The sequence below is a fragment of the Falco cherrug genome, chromosome 5 (genome assembly GCF_023634085.1).
Source record: "Falco cherrug isolate bFalChe1 chromosome 5, bFalChe1.pri, whole genome shotgun sequence".
Taxonomy (NCBI): Eukaryota; Metazoa; Chordata; class Aves; order Falconiformes; family Falconidae; genus Falco; species Falco cherrug.
This window is the reverse complement of record NC_073701.1, coordinates 54,364,287-54,384,010: the sequence shown is the minus strand read 5'-3', so window position 1 is coordinate 54,384,010 and position 19,724 is coordinate 54,364,287. Positions and strand designations below refer to the sequence as shown.

The 19,724-nt window shown below is 35.9% G+C and overlaps 1 protein-coding gene across 3 annotated transcripts in view; it reads right to left on the bottom strand.

The window, feature by feature from the left end:
- Positions 1–296: 296 nt before the first annotated feature.
- The window catches only part of MON2 (MON2 homolog, regulator of endosome-to-Golgi trafficking), a 73,911-nt gene continuing 54,483 nt past the window's right edge, over positions 297–19,724 (bottom strand). The window contains exons 27-35 of one of the 3 annotated variants that reach the window (XM_055712561.1): positions 18,595–18,738; positions 18,023–18,040; positions 17,651–17,779; positions 15,561–15,751; positions 7,121–7,181; positions 5,732–5,855; positions 4,704–4,911; positions 3,796–3,878; positions 297–1,959 (exon numbers count right to left, since the gene is read on the bottom strand). In XM_055712561.1, the coding sequence (XP_055568536.1) occupies positions 1,796–1,959; positions 3,796–3,878; positions 4,704–4,911; positions 5,732–5,855; positions 7,121–7,181; positions 15,561–15,751; positions 17,651–17,779; positions 18,023–18,040; positions 18,595–18,738 (1,122 nt within the window). In that variant the 3' untranslated portion in view covers positions 297–1,795. Of the gene's footprint in view, positions 1,960–3,795; positions 3,879–4,703; positions 4,912–5,731; positions 5,856–7,120; positions 14,436–15,560; positions 15,752–17,650; positions 17,780–18,022; positions 18,041–18,594; positions 18,739–19,724 lie in introns of those variants that run through there. The other 2 variants (XM_055712562.1, XR_008732576.1) reach the window with 2 other exon arrangements.

The following is a 19,724-nucleotide window of genomic DNA, read 5'->3' as shown; positions in this document are numbered from 1 at the left end:
AAGTTCTACGGGACTTTGGTCACAGAGAAATGTGCAAAGCCTTGAAGCCTCTTTAACATTTACTGTATTTTGGAACAGAAAGCTTTTAAAAAGGACCATAAACTGAAGCCGTATGGGGGCACGCCATTCAAATCCATGCTTGTGTAAACATTATTCACACAGGGTATTTCTAACCCTGACCACTTCATCACACCTCCAACTTGAAGCTCCTACAACTTCTACATCTATGCACATGTACCATTCAATGTCAATGTCCCTTTAGCCAGGAAAGTGTAAAGCAAACAGATATAATACCATTTCTTACACATGATAATCTCTTTTAATATCTACAAAAGACTTTAAGGAACAAAAACCTAAAGGTAAGCTCCGAAATTCTGAAATCCATAGAAAGGCACCTGTCTTTTTTTTTTTTTTTTTTTTACATTTGGCCTTTGTGCTTTCACACCACAGGTTAAAAATATGTGAATACAGGTAAAACATTATTGAAATCGTAATTATTAAGAGTTCAAGTGCTAAGTCACAAACTTTACAAACAATAGTATTAAAAGTGTTTTGCTTTGATTGTGTATTATGTGAAAGTAAAATAAATTCACATGTACTTAATGACAAATTTTACTGCACTTCTAAAGAACTATCTTCAAAAATACACTTTGCATGGTTTCAAATCAGACAGTTTATAATTAAAAGATTAGAACAATTTGTTTGGGTTGAAAAGACATTACAAAACAAAGCACTTAAGATTATTGACCAAAATATTACAGCCAAGTATTTCAGAAATTTGATATCATCTTTCTTGGGTCATGATCCAAAGACTGTGATACTTGCCTATAAGGTCAAAAAAGGCTAACAGCCCTCAAATATGTGTTTTTTTTAAAGCAAGGCTGCAACTACAAAAATGGGTAAGAGTCAAGTAGAACAAACATCTTGAAACAAATTAATATGAAGTGAGGTATGGTAGTGTTGAAGTGCTACAGTGGATTTCTGCATATTCAAACTTACTTCAGGTCAACTACTTTGAAGTTTGAGATCAGTAGACTGCTGACTGCTTGCTGCCATCTTTTGTCGTATGACCCTATGTTAGATGTCCAATAGCCGCAGAGAAGATACATTCAATTAAGCACAAACTAACAACGTGGTCAGATATGAATGAGCATATCTGGCAATTTAGAAGGCAAACTGTAAGTAAAAATGCAAGCATACAACTTATTCATAATAAATACATTTCCAAGCATTTAACATTATCAATATTTTAAAAAGAATTTAAATAATAAATGCAACTATTTTATACAGAACTGTACCATTTATTATACACACAAGTATATCAGTTCCCTTTGTTTACAAAGGCTGGTTACAGATATATGGAATGTTACAGTACCATCTTGCATAAAATTTTAGTACAATTCGTACTTCAAAAAAAGGGTGCAAAACACCAGCCTAATAAATTTGACTGAATTGAAATATTTTTAATTACATCATTAACACATACACAACAAGCTGTACATAAGCCCACTTTTCAATCACCACTTCAAGATACTGTAGCAAGTACATTAGATTATAAATGATTCCAACTATTCAGTTAAATTTATTAAAGGTTTGCACTGCTACTCGCTCTGGAACCTTTGAGATACAGCCTGTACTCATGAATTACTGAGCTCTTGTTAGTACAGTTAAAAGGCAGTCAGCACTGGTTGCCAAAGTACTAGTCACAAGAGATTTCCTCAGAGAAACTTCACCTGGGAACAAACATTTCTGGATACTTCTTTTCCTTCGAGAATACAAAAGAAGTTTTATGGGGTCAAGACTCTCCGTTCTGTACCTTGGATGCTGGTGGATGCATGAAGTCCTTAAAGGGAACCAGTGCCTCTTTCAGAGCTGAGCACACTTCTGAGGATGAGCAGGTGATACATTCTACTAAAGTCGGGTACAAGGCAATAACTTGTGCCCACGTGTTAGCATCAACTGCAATGAAAAAAAAACCCAGACTGAATCACTTACTACTGTCTAAATTCTTACAGCATACTTTTTTTTAATACCTGTATAAACAAGAGCACATTCAGGTGCCTAAACATAGGTACCTAGTGCTACACAGACACTATGACACTGTACAGGGCTCTCAGATATGACGATGTATTTTTGCAGGAGAGCCACACTTTTTTACAGCAGCAGCTGGAAGCCAGATGGTACACCCATGAAATGGTGCTACACACCTGTGTTTCTACATATAAGTCATTCACTATGTTTTCTGGATGAAGAACTGACAAACTGAAGATAATTCTCTCATTAAATCTGTAATGCACATACATTTTCTGCCTGCTTTTCTCAGCTATTGACAGAAAGTTGTATTGGACACATTTCACTTTTGGAAACTTGTCAGCAATGGGGCCTTCTATTAATTTCAAGTCAGTCCAGATTAAAAGAGCTAAGAAAGCAGAGGGAGAAACACTGGACCAAGACACAAAAATATCCATGGTAAAGTTTGTTAGTCCAACAAGTAAAATTAAAGATTGTATCATGAATCTTATTTATTATGCCACTTCCTTATCTCTGTTTTGGCTCTGTTTCAAAAGAGAACAAACTCCTGATTTCAGAAAACATTAATAACCTTCTTAAATAAAATTATTAAGAGCTAGAAGAAGTGGGAATAAAGTGATTCTCTAATTTTTCCAGTGGCTCTCTTCATAAGAAAGTATGCAGGAGGTCTGACAATCAGTACTGTATGAGGCCCAGGTGAAGAATTTCTCTCATGGCAGGAAGAGGGATTTGGGGAACAGTCCAGCTGAGTTGGCTACTCTAGCCCTCCAAGAGAAAGGCCCACCGAAGTTGCACTTCAGTTGTCTTCAATGTTTGCCAAAGTGCTTTATGTATCCTGGCATAGTTCTGTCCTCAGCCTTTTGCCATCAGCCTTGGAAACCACATTATCATAAATCCAGCTGCTCAGTGATGCTGCAAGTGAGGCACTGCCTCTCCAGCAAACCCACTTGCCTGTGTTTTTCTGGAAAGGCTGGTTTGTTTGTTTCAGGATTGGGAAGATTCTTCTGTTCCTCATAATATCAAAAGCAGGGAGGCAGAGGGAAGTGTTGTATATGCAATTCTGTCAGAGTTTCAGAATCAAATACAGCTGGTTTAAACAAGACTCCTAAGTCTTCTGGTGGGAAATCTCTATGCATATAGCAGGGGCAGCTTACAGGAGGAACAGGATGCACAACTATAAATTTATTAATTTTATTTATATATATATATATATATATATATAAAATTCAGCCCTTTAAATATACCTGTCAGCCATTTACTTGGGGATCAATAAGCTAAGACAGCTTTTTCAATACGGAGGACAGGTGGTACTAGAGCAGAAGGACAGGGAAAGCAAGACTGCAAGTTTAAGTACACAGCAGCCTGCCCATGTGTTTAACTTGTACACCCCTTTAATTGCACTGCAGGGTCTAGCAAAACTACATATACTTAAGAATCCTACTAACATTTTATGGAATGGTTTTTGTTTGTTTTTAGAAGATACTAAGCTCGCTCTAATAAAAGACACCATCAATTGAAGCCCCCTATTTTATCAAGCCTATCTTAGGATCTTACACTTCTAGGTCTACTGGAAAAACTCTGTGGGTTTTTTTTTTTTTGTCTACCTGCCACCTACATATACACGGAATTACCCAATACTGAATTTTACAAATTACACTTTTTTTTCAAATTTATGTGAAAATTACTATATGAAAGAATAAAGATGTCTTTGTAGAAGATACAATGTTATCTTGTTTAGAACTATGTTGTTTAACAATAACTTACCATTTTCAGGTTGAGTTTTTTTAAGTGAATCTATGAGAGTACTGACAGCTTTTAAAACAAATATGATTTCTGTTACTTGTTGCCTAGAAAGGAAAAAGCACAAACAGTCAACTACTCATTTTTGGTTCAAGAATATAAGCTTTTCTATGAAACTTACACAACACTAAAAAACATAGGTAATTGAAACAGCTGCAATGAAGCCTACCAAAAAAAAAAAGGATATTTAGAGATTAAGGTTATAATTAGTCTTTAATGTTCCCACCAGCATTGCTGCTGTCTCAGCTAGGATAGCTTTAAATGTCACACTGGAAACACTTAACGGCACACACATCTCAGTCTGAAAATACTCATGTACATGATTAACTGTAACATGAAAATAATCAGTTCCATCATTCATGATCAAAACCTTCAAAAGTTAACTGAAATTTAAATAAGCTCCCATTTTAAAGAATTTCCTGGTACTTCAGTCAGTTTTTCTGTTTCAAGAACAAGTACTTGAGTCATGATTCACAACATTGCTGTTTGGGTATTTTCTCTTATTTTTGAGGTCACTCCACCTCTCAATTTAGAAACTATATATAGCTCTATTGGGAATAAAGAGAAATCAGATTTCAGAATTATTATGTTGTAGGTATCAGAACCATTGTTTCAATAACTGAAACTATTAGTTTCTAAATCATATTCCTACTGTCTGTGTAACCGCACCAAATGTGACCCATTATTATTCAAAGCCTTTTCAACAAAAAATTGGTATAAACATTTTCTTTGAAATGTCTTCTCCAGAAATATTTCCCTGTCTTTAGATTTCACCCACACACACTATTTTTTTAAGGATTGAGTGATATTTTGAATGAAACCTTCTCAGAGTACTGGTAATATCTTTCATTTCCTAAAGACAATGTACGTACCGTGGAAGAGGACATTTGCCACTCAATCTCTCATCTTCTATGTAGCGATGCAATACATCCTGTGACCTTTTCAAGAGCACAGAAAGTGCCATTCTAGAGATGTAGCCTTCCTGAGGAGTTGTGACTTTATTACTGAATGAAAACTGGAGCAGTGTTTCAAAACACACCTTAGAAAATTCCTCTCTCATTCGAATATCTATTTCAGCTTCTGTCAAAGTAAAATGTCACATTTAATTGTGCAGTGTGCATGCCAATATACTAAATGTTGCATTTCAATCACTTTATTATATTTTGCAAAAAGGTTATCACTCTTGTAGTATTAAAAAACATCATTAGTGATAAGAACAATTATTAAGAATACATTTGAAGAAAAAGTGACTGTGCAACAATCACAACAGTTCTAAAAAGACAGAATACGCAACACATTCAGTAACATGTCACCTACTTGACATTGCTTTAATAAAAAAATTATGAAATCAATTAAAAAAACCCAGCAACCCCAGTTCTACACCATAAGTACTAATAACTTGGTACTGTATAATCCAAATACTTTTCTCTGTCATGGCTTATGTCCATTTTTTTCATCTTTCCCAAAAAACTATAAATGCTTTCCTCTTAACAGCAGAGAAGGCATCTGGTTAGCTACACCATGTAGTTATGCTAAGGTCATTTAATTTTTAAGAACATGGTATTATGTCTGTCTTACAATTTTCTGAAATTATTGTTAGAAATATTTCAGCTGGCACAATGCAAAACAAACTACGTAAAAAGTATAAAGTAACAAAACTACGCTATTATATATGATACTGACTAAGAAGTAAGGAAATAATTTTAAAAAAAAATCACAAGGAATGCTCAGCAACTTCCATGAAATAAAATATAATCTATAAAAACAAGCTGGATAGCAAACAGTCTATACTGAATACATGCCATGGAACTTCAAGTCTTTATCAGAACAAGTACTCAACATTTTCACTACTTTCTAGTAGATTTAAACACTGTTATCTTTTGTCATTCAGGTACCATACCTGTGAAGGAGGATGACTGAGAATGTATTGAGCCTTTATTAAGCATCGTCATTATTTGACCAACAAATTCCTTAGGAATAAAATTAGCATATGGCAGTATCTCTGTGCTGATAAGCTGCACCACCTAAAATAAATTGAATATATTTATATTGGTGTTCTGGATATTAAAGTAGTAATTCTAGCACGAAGAAGACAGAAACATTAAACGAAGAGACATATCTAATGAAACTTCACAAAATATTCCAATGCTAACTTTTACAATTTGCAGATATGTCCAAGAATTGCCATCTTGCATGTAACGTTAAACTTTAAATAATAACAAGTTTTTCCCTCCACTTTTGTCGGAGTCTCTGAAGCAGTTACCAGTCATATTTCACTGACATTTGAAGTATATTCTTCAAATGGAATTTATGGTTTTGAAAAGAGAAGATCCAATATTAGGAGTCTTTCTCTACTTCCACTCAATTCCATATCCTCCCTATGACATTAACAAATATATCATATGCTTACAATGAGACATCTGCAAAGCAGAACAAGCGAGTTAATTATCTAAACGAGCTTAAGGCAAAGAACATTAACTGAAATGCTTTCTATCCTTGGGTTTGATGCTCCTGCTTAGGAACAAAGTGGGTTTAGATCTCCATAAATTAAGGCATTAGACCTCAAGAGTACTGCTCACTGCAGGCAGAACCACTCCCACTTTTCATCCAGAAATCTCTGTATGCCAGCTGCCACTCTGGAGAGATGACAGGTGATCAAACCCACAGATACTGCCATATCTTCTCTGCAAGCCCTTCTACTTTGTACCCTTAATCCCTGGGCTGCCACACCTCTCTGTGCTGGAGTGAAAGGGGACAAGCCCCTCTTCATGCCAAGTACCATGTTCTCTTTAATTTTCTTCGGTGTTATCCAACCGAACATGCCCTCTTTTACAATTACAGCTGTCTCTGTACTGCACAAACAAGACATTTCTTCATTTATGCACAAGCTTTTCAGTAGTGAGAACACATCTGGAGGGCAACAATGTCACTGTTGGCTGAATACCCCGCCTCAACATGGAAAGCACTCACTTCATGTTTAACTGTCAGCTTCCTCCATGTATACAATTACCTGTGTAATTGCTTGGCAATAACATACTAAATAAGAAACATTGTGGTTTCGCCACTTTACGCTGTTTTGAACTTCAGAGTTTTTGGCATGCCCCTTCCTACTTTCTGCATAACTCTGAAGCAGCCAAAGTCTGAGCCTATGCTTTTCAAAGAGGGAAATGGTATCACAGGAAAAATAATGAATGGGTAACTTCTCAAAAAATTATTTCAGAACCAAATGCAATCTGTGAATGTCACCATCTCGTTACGTTTGACAATATATTTGTTACAGTCTCCTTACCTCAACATCAATACTCTCATTCTTCTGAAATTCTTGAATTGAAAGATTATCAGGAGGTGTACTAAAAATAAACATGCTATGTTATACTTTTAAATTCACAACGTTTAAGGAGATAAGTCTGGGGAAATGCATTACATTTAAAGTTAATACATGCATCAAGTTGGTACTGTTATATGGCAATGTTATGAATATCTTATGAATAATGATGATAAAAATGATTCAAAAGATACAAGTAGTAAAACACTAAAACTGAAGAGTTACAACTGATGGACCAGATTAAGGACTTGCACCACCAACACCATTTTTCATATGCATCTCAAAGCAAACTCTCATATGTGCAAAAGTCACTGTATCTGTTAAGATGAGTCTGTGAAGGTATGATCAGGGGATCAGTTTTTTACATTTTACTTTTTCTCTCACTACGCAAGATAAAGAGACTTTTGAGTACATCTAAAAAATTACATTTTCTTCTGCATTAATGAAACACACTTTTCATTAATGGGACATTATTTTTCCTTGATAACTGAAATTATATATTTGTTCTCATTCTTAACAAATTTTATGAAGAGACAAACTCATTTTACAAACAATAATTTTGAAGAAATTCAGAACTTTCTGCAGTTCTTCCATTGTATATAAAAATTACTTACAGATGAAATGTCCAGAAATTATTCAACCATGACAATTACCCAATACTTTACAACATCCTACCTTACCTGCTTGTAAATTTGGAAATCTTGTACCATTTAATTGCAAATTTTATGCCAGCCATCTGTCATGCAGTCTTCTGTGGCGAAATTTTATCTCATTTATTACATCCTTCCCTGTACACACTGGACTACCCATTCAGCAAATTCAAATTCCTTTCCTTTGCTGGATTATGCTTCTGCTGAGTTATTGGGTGAAGTTCCTCAGCAGGACAGAAAAAGGCCTCCTACTCAAGACAGCAATCAACTACTTCAGCTGATGTACTGACATCAGTGTTTTAGTCTGTATCAGACATGGGCTTTTCAAATTAAACTTTTAGACATCCCCGTTTATAAACCTTGGTTCACATCTGACCTTAGAGTGCATAGAACTGGATTCATTTTTGATGAAACTAAATTTAAAAATGTATTCTAAACTCTCGCACATGCTTGCATGACAGGAAGCCAGACTAGAGCTACTCTGAAATAAAATATCTCAAGTGAGCACTCTGTGGGTGATGGATCCTTATCATGAACTGTTTTGCTTTACAGATCTGCTCCTACTGCACTTTGCAGGCTGGGAAATCAAAGGTACTTCACAAAATAGATAAACTCCAAAATACTTTGTTTATAATCCCATAATCACAGATCGCTTGCTAAAATCTACACAGATTCAACATACAGTTAGTGAAATTACTAGAAGAAAAACAGACTATAAGCCAATGACAACCCGTGGTATAAGAGCTTTCTGAGTTACGTAAATTGGGAGGCTGAAGGATTGTATCATGAAAGTATTATGTGGTCACCCTGCACTCTTCCTTAGGCATCCCACTAATCCAACAGAAGCAGCAAATAGGCCTACATATGTGTCTGTTCTGACCAAGTTACACTGCCCTCGTTTTTCTGACACAGACCAGAAGTCAGAATCCTCACGCCTATGTCTCTCTGAAATATAAAGACAGTTGCAAAACCCACTGGAATGTGGGTTCAGTTTCTCCACAGTGTGTCATGTGCACTGATGGTAAGAAGTTAGTGCATGCAGCTAATGGAATAACCAGTAGCATTAACAACAACAATTAGAGTCAAGGCACTATAAAAGGTCAATTTAATTTCGTATCTCAAATTCTCTCCTTCTTCCATAATTCTACATTTTGCCTTTTTAAAAGAATTATACAACATCTTCAAGCTGTGGAACAGTTTGGAAATTTCACCATTTCAAAAGAACAGTTAGAAATATTGGAATTAAGATTGTCTGTGGTACTTCAACTTGCTGCTACTGTGTATGCTTGTGTGTCACGATGCATCTTACATTAGATGATGCTCCCCTCCCCGGCCCTGAGAAATCACCTGATTAAGTATACAAGATAGTCACTACTGAGAAGGAAGGAAAATGCTAGGGTCAATCTGCCACAACATTCCCTGCCTAATTTATGGCAGAATAAGCAGATGCAAGGAAAACAGCGCTCTGGACTGAACAAAGAACGAAGCTGTTCTGTAAGCAGAGGAATTGGTGCGGTACTGTAGTGTCAAGCAGACTGGCATCCTTTGGCGTATTTCCTAACTCCGTCCCCAGCCCCCAGCTTTTCCTCCACCTCATATCCCTCCCCAGGAAAAAAAAGACATGTGGTGCGTACTTCAGAGCAAAGCACGTGCTCACTGGCAAGGCAGCTGCCAAATATGCAATTGTGGACCTGTGCCAGCCTTGTCCTCACAAGGGTACTTGTCTGGGCCTGTCTTCTCCATCCCATTGCCAACTATAATGAAAGGTTTAAGAACTTTGGAGGCTTCTAAATCTTATTCAAATCTGGTTAGTTTAGCTAACAGGTTTTTGGTGGCTTTTTTTCCCAGTGTTCCTCTATGTTGCTGACCAGGTAAGATTTTTCCAAAATAGGCTTCTTTCCCCGATCTTCTGGCTGCTTAGCATGAGACACCTAAAGTTCAGTCTGCACACCTATAGCTAATTTTCAGTTTTGACAATTATGACAGTAGGTGCCAATGTTTATGTTTGAAAAATAAATGTACCTTCCTTTCTCAAAGGGACTTTATGTAGGTAACTTCACCATTGTCTGTGAAACACTCATGTGTAACATACATGACTAGGAAAAAACAAAAGAAAAAAAAAGAAATACTGTGGTTATTGGTGGTTTGTGTGTTAGGCAGTCAGAAAGGTTGGAGGTACACATTGAAAACAAAGAATAAATTAAATATTAAGTAGCTGTTCAGTCAGTACCTTTTGTAACACGAAGAAGCTACCTATGCAAAACCTTTAAATAAACTATTATGATGCATACAAATGCAAGTCATGTAGAAATACATGGGAAGCTTTGATTCTGACACTTCCTAATTTACAACTGACTGACTTGTGAGCTGAGATTTACTTTAAAGAGATGTTAAGACCTTTCTGTCCAGTCATCCACATCTGATCTGCCATATATACTACAGATTACGCTACATACTTGTTCACGTAGCACATTATTCCCAGGTAAATAGTTTTTTCTAAGGTGTCTGTATGAAACATCTACCTAGGGGCCAAAAGCTTTGCTGGTCTGATGCAATACTGCCAAACCACACCCGAAGGGTCAAGAGCCAGGGAAGATAAGAGGCAGCGCGATATAAACTGTTGCTGGCTTTCCTAGGTACAGAGATTCCAGCCGCTGCCCACCATCCAAGGAGGGTGCTGGAGCCGTAACAACAAAGAGCTAACAGCCTCCCAGAGTCCTGCTGTGCACAGCAGCACTCTGCTCTGAAGCATCTTTTTGGAGGCTATTGATTTAATTCCCTCATGTAAGCACAGACTTCTGCTCTAGTAAATTACATATACACACACGTTTGTTGAATTTTATTTTATATAATGGCTTGACATGCTTCCATGAAAGCCTCTGGGAAAGAAGCATGATATGAAATAATAAACAGACCAGCCCCTTACTAAAAGACAATTTTATCTAAATTAAGTTACATTAAATGTATTAATTTTTAAATGTCGTTCTGATTTATCATAAAAATCAAGATTATTGAGCCTCCTCAGCTGTAGCTTGCTTTTTAAAGAAAAACAACAAAAACAACCCTGAAACTTACTGCTTGGAAGCCATTAATCCTCTATGACAGCAACATTTTCCTTCTTCCTGTACCTGGGCTCTTTTGGCTATATTTGAAATTTCTTGATGTACAAAGTGGCACAGACCATTTCTGCTGTGATCTGTACTTTTTAAACATGAGTTGACTATCTCCTCACATTCAGCCCCATAGCTGGCTTGAAATCCTGTTCCCGTCCAAAAGGCAGAGGCAAGACCACACAGAGGAGGTTCACTATTTTAAACACAGAGATTCACAGTGCTTTAGTTTAAGGGTTCTAACCACAGTGACCGCTTGCCTAACGAATGCCACCTCAGTTTCACCGGTGGAAGCAATTTCTAGAACAACAGTGATTAGAAGAACTATGAGTCAGACTAGAAAAATGTTTAAAATATTGATTAAAAATTAAGAACATCAGTGAAATAGATTTTTATCTTTCTACTCTATCCTCAGCCAGGTAGAGACTTGGAGAATGTGCATACAAAACCAAGACAATATGCACTGGGATATTTTAATGAACAACGGTAAAGGGAAAAACTAGCCAAATCTGTTATGCAGTGTTGCTCGGTGGACTGACTTCAATCAGACATTAGCAAGTTTTACAGAGATGCAGGCGTTTCATTTTTAGAACCATCCCAGCAGTGCTAAGTCAGCTTTCAAGAATAAAGGTCTGAAAAGCGAGTACAAAAGGAAGATATTTACCTAGCTTTGCATGAAGCCTGGGAAGATAATAGCATGGAACATGTAGAACATTAAATAGTGGAAAGTGTGGAGTATGAAAAAGCATACAAGAGTGGAGGAAGAAAAGGAAGTTTCTTTGTGCCAAAATATTTCAGTTTCCTTGAAGCAGAGAGCTGAGGAAAAATTACAGAACGCTGGCATAAAGTCAATTTTCAGCTCTAACTGTATTCAGATTTAACTGGATATATCTAACTATTCCTGTCATAAGGGGTGATACGTTGGATAATGGTAAAAATCTAGATAATGCAGTAATGCTTTTATTCTGTCTCACAGAGAGCCTCTTGGGGTGTCTCTGAATTGTATTTTCCAAATTCTTTGCGCGCCAGAACCTTTTCAATCCGTGCTGGTCTTCAGCAGTGCAGCCAGATTAGTACACTTCTGCACATGACTTAATAAACCCTCTGTCCTGCGTGGCATATTTGCAAGTTGGAAAGCCACCAGGGGTGACTGACTCACAGTTGCAGTAAACTGCAGTTATGGTCAGCAGGGTCACGAAAACCAAGTAAAGTGTACAAGTCACTAATCTAAGAGCACAGAGTGCTCTCATCTTCTCATCTGTAGCTTGGTCAATTGATTTTGGTGATACAGACAAAAAAACCAAGTACTACCAAAAGTTTTAAAAAACACAAGTCGTTGTTAATATAAAAAAATCAAGGAACACACCAGAAAACAGTTCTTACACCACATGGCCTAAAATAAAGGACCAACATGGACAGTTGGAAAGTGCATTCCCATTGCCTTCACCTATAATCTGAAGGCTGACATGCACCTCAACTCAGCAATAAATTTTAGCTATTATTTGCAAAACAGTGAATAGATTCTCCCAAATTATTCTGGAATAAGACACCACTATGATTAACATATATTTTTCTTTGTTACAGTTCTAATAGAAAAGACAATACAGTAAATTTGAAAATTCTGAATTCAATTTACTTAGAAATGGAACAACTACAAATGTAAGAGACTGACTATACTGCAATTACAATCCACTAAAACACACAATTTAATTTCAGCACAAAAGGGACAGGTTGCCCTATTTGCCATGGCTAGTTTCACAGCATCTTGCACAGAAGTGCAGGAGGACTTAACTGAAGGAAATCAGAAGAAAATTACCTCAGTGTGGGGAACTTCCACAGCTATCTCTAGAGCCCTCCTTGCATCACAGAGAGAGAGGCACACTTCAGGAGCATTGTGGGGAGGAGGAGGAGGAAGAGGATGAAGAAAAGGAGAAATGACTGCTATTACTGGCATGAGGCAGATGTACTCCCCTCTCAGCTTTAACTTTTTTTAGGACCACAAGGCTCAGGCTGATGGAGGGTTATCTGTCCTAAAGCTACAGGGTCAGGGCTCTAACTGTAAGTAGGAGAACCATGCACTTGGGAAGACAAACTGCTATTTAGAAAAAGATGGACACTAAAGGGGCAAAAAACCTCCCCCACACCCCAAACCAGACATTCAATAGCCATATAAACACACAACTACATCAGCAAAAATCACCTACTCATAACAAGCCCGGAAAACAGTAATGATAATGGCCATTAATTATAATCACAGGCCAGATTATCCTGCTACAGCCATAGGTTCTATAAACCTCTGGCCTATTTTTAATATTTTAAATTCTTTTGAACCTTAAAGTTTCTACATAAGAGAACAGAAAAGTTTCATATAACTTTTCTGAGAACATTTTTAATTTTGATGAAAATGCTGATCCCTAAAACACATTTTTGTACGTAAAATCATAGAATACACTCTGGTCTCTAAAGCTGAGAAAACATTTAAGCGAAGATAGACAAGTTGTAGGGCATCATAAATATTCACAGAAGTACTATTTTTCCTTTACCTCCAGAGAATATTCACCCATGTATGACAGCTGGCAAAAGCTATTAGAATTAATGCCAACAGTGATTGTTTCTAGCAGGCAACACGTTAAGATGGAATTTCTATGGTTGGAATAACTTTCAAGAAAAGTATAAATCACTTGCTGTAAATTAAGAAAAACAGACAACATATTTGGCCAAAAAGGTCATGCAGATAAAGGTGGATTATCTTGAATTACATTGAAGATCTGTGATAATTTTACTTCCCTGGATTTATGAATGATTAATATTCAAAAACTGTAGCAGTGCCAGTCTGAATCAGCTAAAAACATGCAAAATGACTATGTTTCATCTGCTTTGCAGATATGTAGGAATAATTCATTTACAGCAAATAGTAGTTCATATTCCCAAAATAACTTCTAAATGAACATAAAATCTTCTACAACAACCTCAAAAACCGTCATTTTAATTTTGTATTCCCAACAGTTATATTGATTATAGGGTGTTAATTAATCTGGACTGCCTGTCTCAGAATGGAAGCAGGACTACTAACTGTAGCTGAAAAATAAAGCCAAACCAGATATTGGAAAGATTATTTTAAATTCAAGAAACAGTGAAGCATGAGAACAAAAACTTGCATGATTAAAGTGTCTTTTATGTAGTCTCGATGAGCTCTTTTATCTTAAGGTACTCCTACTATTCAATAATATTTCTACGAAGTAAATGGAAAAACAAAAGAAAAGTTGTTAATTAAATTGTCATGTAACCCTATTGATGACATTCCAAAACCATTCATTATTACAAATATTTTCACTAATGGATTTGTCTCTAAAATTAAGTTTTATTAGTACTTATTTTTATCTGTTTGGGGCAAGCTGCTATTTATTCATCATTAGTAAATACAGCTGTGCTTGGTTGCTAATTTTTGTGTGTTTGCAAACTATGCACACACAAATACAGAACATATTAACATTAGAAAACAGTCGGGTTCTTCTGTACCTATTAAAAAGAAAGATTAATTTGTTACTGAAATCAACATACACACAGAAAATCAGAGAATTAAATTTTTCATATTCCACATTGTCCTTTAATCGGAGACACTATCAGATATACTTGAACAACTCCTAAATGATGTTTACCCATAGATGTTCACAGAAGATGGAAATTCCATACTGCTCCTAAGCATCTTCTAGAATATCTAACCTTCCTCACAGTAAAAGGTTTCCTTAATGTCTAATCCAGACTATATTGTTGTACTGAAATGCATTTTTACCCATTCTCAAGGGACAATAAAAATTCTTCTCTAGAGCAATCTTTTAGAATATTCTGAAGACATATCATGTCTTCCTAATGATATATTCTTTTGGTTAAACAAACTAATAGATCAGATTGTTTAAGTCTCTGATTGTTATTGTTTTCCACTTCTGGACTTCTCAACCTGCACACACCTACAGCATTCCATTCCTGAGAGATTATGGATGTACTTAAACATCTGCCTGTCTGCCTAGTTACAAACCTGACTATTTAGCTACACTTTTCACAAAGTATTGTAAGTAAAGTGTGGTTAATTATTAAGGTGCAGTCAATTTACCTGTGTAGAAACAAATGCAAGAAAACTACGGGCTTCTAAGTGAATAGCAATGCAAGAAGTAATTTTCCAAAATCCATAGTAAGTTGACTACTTCAGGATGGAACTCAAGAAAAATAAATATAGTTAATGGTGTTCACCTTAACTCAAAAAAAATTAAAAAAAAAAATCATTGTTGCAACTCTGTTCAAAGTGAAAAAAGGAACAAATTGAGTATGTATCAGTAACTCTTTATCAAATCAATAGTAAATATCCTTGGGAGTCCATACAGAATTCCTTGGCCTCGTCAAAATAGCTATGTCTTGTATTCAAAGGTCAGTTGAGCTCTTTCATGCTCTGACTTTTCAGCTTTTAAATAAAGTTTTTTCTACTTTTCTACACTTTTTGAAGTAGACAGACTGGTTACATTTTTCATTCATTCATTAAAATATTTTTTAGATATCAAATATCTCTACAGATAAGGCTATTTTTACAGAACTCTACCGACACATTTACAAATACTAAAATAAATAAATAAATAAATAAACTGTGTTTACCTTTTGGTGAATAAAAAGTCTTCAAAAGTATTTGCCAGCTCTGGCCACATACTGTCAAATTTTCCAGAAGATGCATGCTGCCTCGCAACAGGTAGTCCGATAGAGAGAACTTTGAGAAGAGAGGAAACAGCTAGCTTCCATGTGCTTTCAGAAGGACAGGAATATTTCAGACTAAGAGGTATTCTTAGTGTCTGCAAAAAGAAAGTTAAAATTTATAGTTGCTCAGACAAATCTAAGAATATGACAGGTTTCTGCAGAAGCTCTTGGCAGACACTGTCACAGATGATAGTACACATCCCTCCCTCCTTTTCTGCTGGTATACGAGATGTTCTTTTAAAAATGTAATTATAAAGATGATTTATATCCCAGCTGTCTAAAGCACAGGTCTGTTGCCAAGTACATGGTTAGAAGTCAGAGTTGATCCATTACCAATTAGACTGTGAAATTACATACTAATTTTCTTTTTCTGTATTGCCATCCACCATTTCTGCTAAACCTGATAAATGGGCTTTCCTAACATCTAACAGACTGTAGCCAGTTCATTATCATAAGTGTATTCTGGAAAGTTTAGTCCCGTTCCTAGAAAGCTATCCCAAGTGCTTACACGGTATAGGAAAAAAAGCCTCATTAAACTTTTCCTAATATGCAAAAGTTGAACTGTATACATAACCACTGCAAGACACCTGGTTGTTGCTGACCGTTAAACCACATGGAAGTTTAAAAGCAAAAAGAGTTAGTGAAATTCTAAGATAAAGGCTGCAATACAACTCAAATGTATAGCAGATGAAAACAGCAAATTTTAAGCCTTTTAGATATTGAAGCTGTCTTTCTATCTATCAAAGAAAGTAATTAATGAGTTTAAAAACATTAAGCATTTGTGCTATTTACACTGTACGTATTCATTTTAGAATTGTTAGTCAAACTAACTGAACCCGATATCAAGTTTGGAAAACCAATTATTTAATTTACATTTCAAATACACAGTGACTGAATTCAGGTATTACACATATGCTCCCAATGCTTTTAGTGAGGTCTTTCATTTGAGGAAAGCAAAGGGAGGAAAGATTCACTCTTGCTATCAAGTGTGAACCAACTGTAATTAACTCTCTATTGTCCAAAATTATTATGAGAGCTAAGATCTAACCCTAGAGATAAACAGAATCTTTTCTGCTGCTGCTGTTGTTCATAGGGGTCAAATCTAATTCCACTATCAACATGGGTTTTGGAGACATGAAAAATAATTTTTTAAAATTTTCATCTACTGCAAAGAATCACATTATTATCAACTGTGAACATTAAAGAATAGTAGTGTTTATATCAATTTAACCTATCCCATTAAAACAGAAGTGGAAAACAACTGCATTAACTTTGAAATACAAATATTTAATTCATAACAGATTCCAAATAATACCACGTAACTATTTTAAAGCACATTCGGGTTTCTAAATCTTTACACAGGAACAACCTGATGTCAGCCAAGTCATTACAAATAAACCTAGGTCGCATACATCTCTTTTTTTCCCCCAGACATTTACTACTACTACTATTATTTACGAAAAATTTTGCTAAAATGGAAACAAGGTCAAAAAAGAAGTTGAGTTTGGTAATTTCTCCTTAAAGGCACATTCGTGCATCTGTAACATTTCATAGCTACATCAATGACACACAAAAGTAATTAAAAAATCAAAAGCAATAGCTAGAGCGCACGTCCACAAAGCATATATGTCACTCTACAGAAACTGGTCTCTACTTCAACGCCATGTTTACCAAGAGGCCTGCTTATCAGATTCAGGTGCATAATACTTTAAAAGATTAATACTTTGTGGTCTAACACATTTGTTAATTTCTATCTTAACAGTGAAATACTGATGCTGACATTATCCAGCTAAAGAACAATACATATAGGCTAATCAATACTTTTGCAGCTTGAAAAGAAATTACTACCTTCTGCGTGTCTTCATAAAATTTCCATTTGTTTACTAAAGCTTTAGGCTTCCCAGAAAGTGTTTATCAATACTAGCTCAAAATAAAACTCATGACTTTCAATATGAGCTCATTAAATTCAGCGCGTATGCAGAAAAAACTTTTACCTTAATAATGTTCTGAAGAACCTTCTCCGTTACCACAGCTTTATGGCAAGCTGTCTTTTGGTATAAGTCCACAACAACTTCCAATGATCTCTCAGCAAACGGTACATAATTCAATGCTACCCATTCCGCCTAGGAAAAGAAATCAGTAAATTACTGAACTATATGTGAAAACATATGTTTTGCATTGAACTTTCTGTTTAATGCATGCAAGGTTTGCTAAGAATATGGTCCAAGCAACAAAACTGCAAATACAGTGTAGTCTGACTATGGAAATGTACTCTACACTGAAGTAAAGTACATTTAAGTAGGAGAAATGTTGCAGTCTAGGCAAGACAACTACATTAGGACAATCTGTAAGGAAATTTAACTCACCGGTGCAAATAGTTGTATCTAGTGTGATTCCATTGTGTTGCAGGACAAACAGAATAAGAAGAATTAATACATACATAATAGTTACCTCTTTGATTACACTGAATCAGATGCTCATGCTTAGTGAACAGCAGAGTACACAGATCAAAAGAATTACTGAACATGTCCCATTTCTCTACAGCACGTGCAATTAAAAAACTTGCAGCATGAGGGAATTTTCTCCATTCAAAATTATTATGTCTTTCTACTAAATTTGGTATCACATGTAGGACAAGTTATTTTAGATTAATTCACTGGAAAAATTCAGACACATTCACTATGTCTGGTGTCCAGGCATGACCCTTCCTACACAGAGGAATACAATCTATAAAAGCAAAGTAGAATCCAAAGGGAGCAAACAAAGATAACAAAAGCATGTTTCAAAAAAACAACTAATAAATTAACATATTATACTGTACAACATGCACAGCAAAGTTTTTCCAGATGGAATAAATGCATCTTGCAAAACGACCTATATCTGAAACTGAATTCAGTTCACCAGCCAAGTGAAACAAGCGAGATTTCTAATTAATTACCTGATTATACTTTGCATTCGCAACATGCTTTGTTTCCAACTGTCCATACTGTGGAGGCTTGCAGGAAAATTCTACAAAGGCCAACAGCTGGTCAAAGATTGCAGGATACATTATCTGCATACTTTCTGAGCCCACACATATAGCCTATACCAAAAGAAAATACAAAAGCTTAATATGTATTTTGAACTTTTGTATTCAAAAATCTGCATCAGTACAAGGAGCTCCTAAAGAAAAATTCCCATATAAGACTATGCAAGAGTCTGTACAGCAAGAGCTGTATAAAAGACAGTGTATAGTTCTAACAGTTTAAGGAACGTAAGTTTTGTTATTCTATTAAAGTAAAGTAAGTAGCAAGATACCTGGGCATATATAGCTTAGTAAATACAGCTATCTCATTTTGTCCAATGAAAGATATCTCTTCTTCACAAATTCTGATTTGACATGACAGCAAAGCATAAGGCCTACGTTAAGTCCTGTCTGTTGGTCTCAGCCACATCTTCTTTAAGTTCTACTTCAAAGAACATTTAAATCTCAGAAGTAATTCATACAAGGTTTTCATAAGCAGATAAAATTGTGTCTTACAGAAAGGAACATAAATAAAATGAGGATGATATGGTTTTAGTATAGCTGAAACTCATAATCTTGCTTTAAAATGGAAAACATTTCACGAAGGGTGATATACTTAAAAGATGTCAATGAAATACCACGTTGTCGTAATCTAATGATTTCCTGTTGCAATACAAATCCCAAGGCAATCTTGGGGCTTTTATTTTCAAAGCCAAACACAACGATTCTATGAAGTTACTCCTAATTATTTTCTGTCATTTTAAATGTCTTGCCTTTCTTCTCAAAGTCTCTCCTCTCAAAGCTTCAAGAAACAGTCTATTTATTGCTCCACAAAAAGACCTTGTGCTTGTACTGTCATTTTCCTCTGGGGAGGAATTACCCCCCCTTTTCATTAACCACAGATCACGCATGACAAGTTGTGGCTGAACTCACTCAAGGTGCCAGCTGCTCCAAAGCTGTTTGAGTGCAGCCTCCATGCTGGGGCTGTGTCATGAGCTGTGGCAGTAGACGGGCTAGCAAATATTCTGAGTCCCCAGCCATGAGAGGGAGCAAGCCAACAGGGG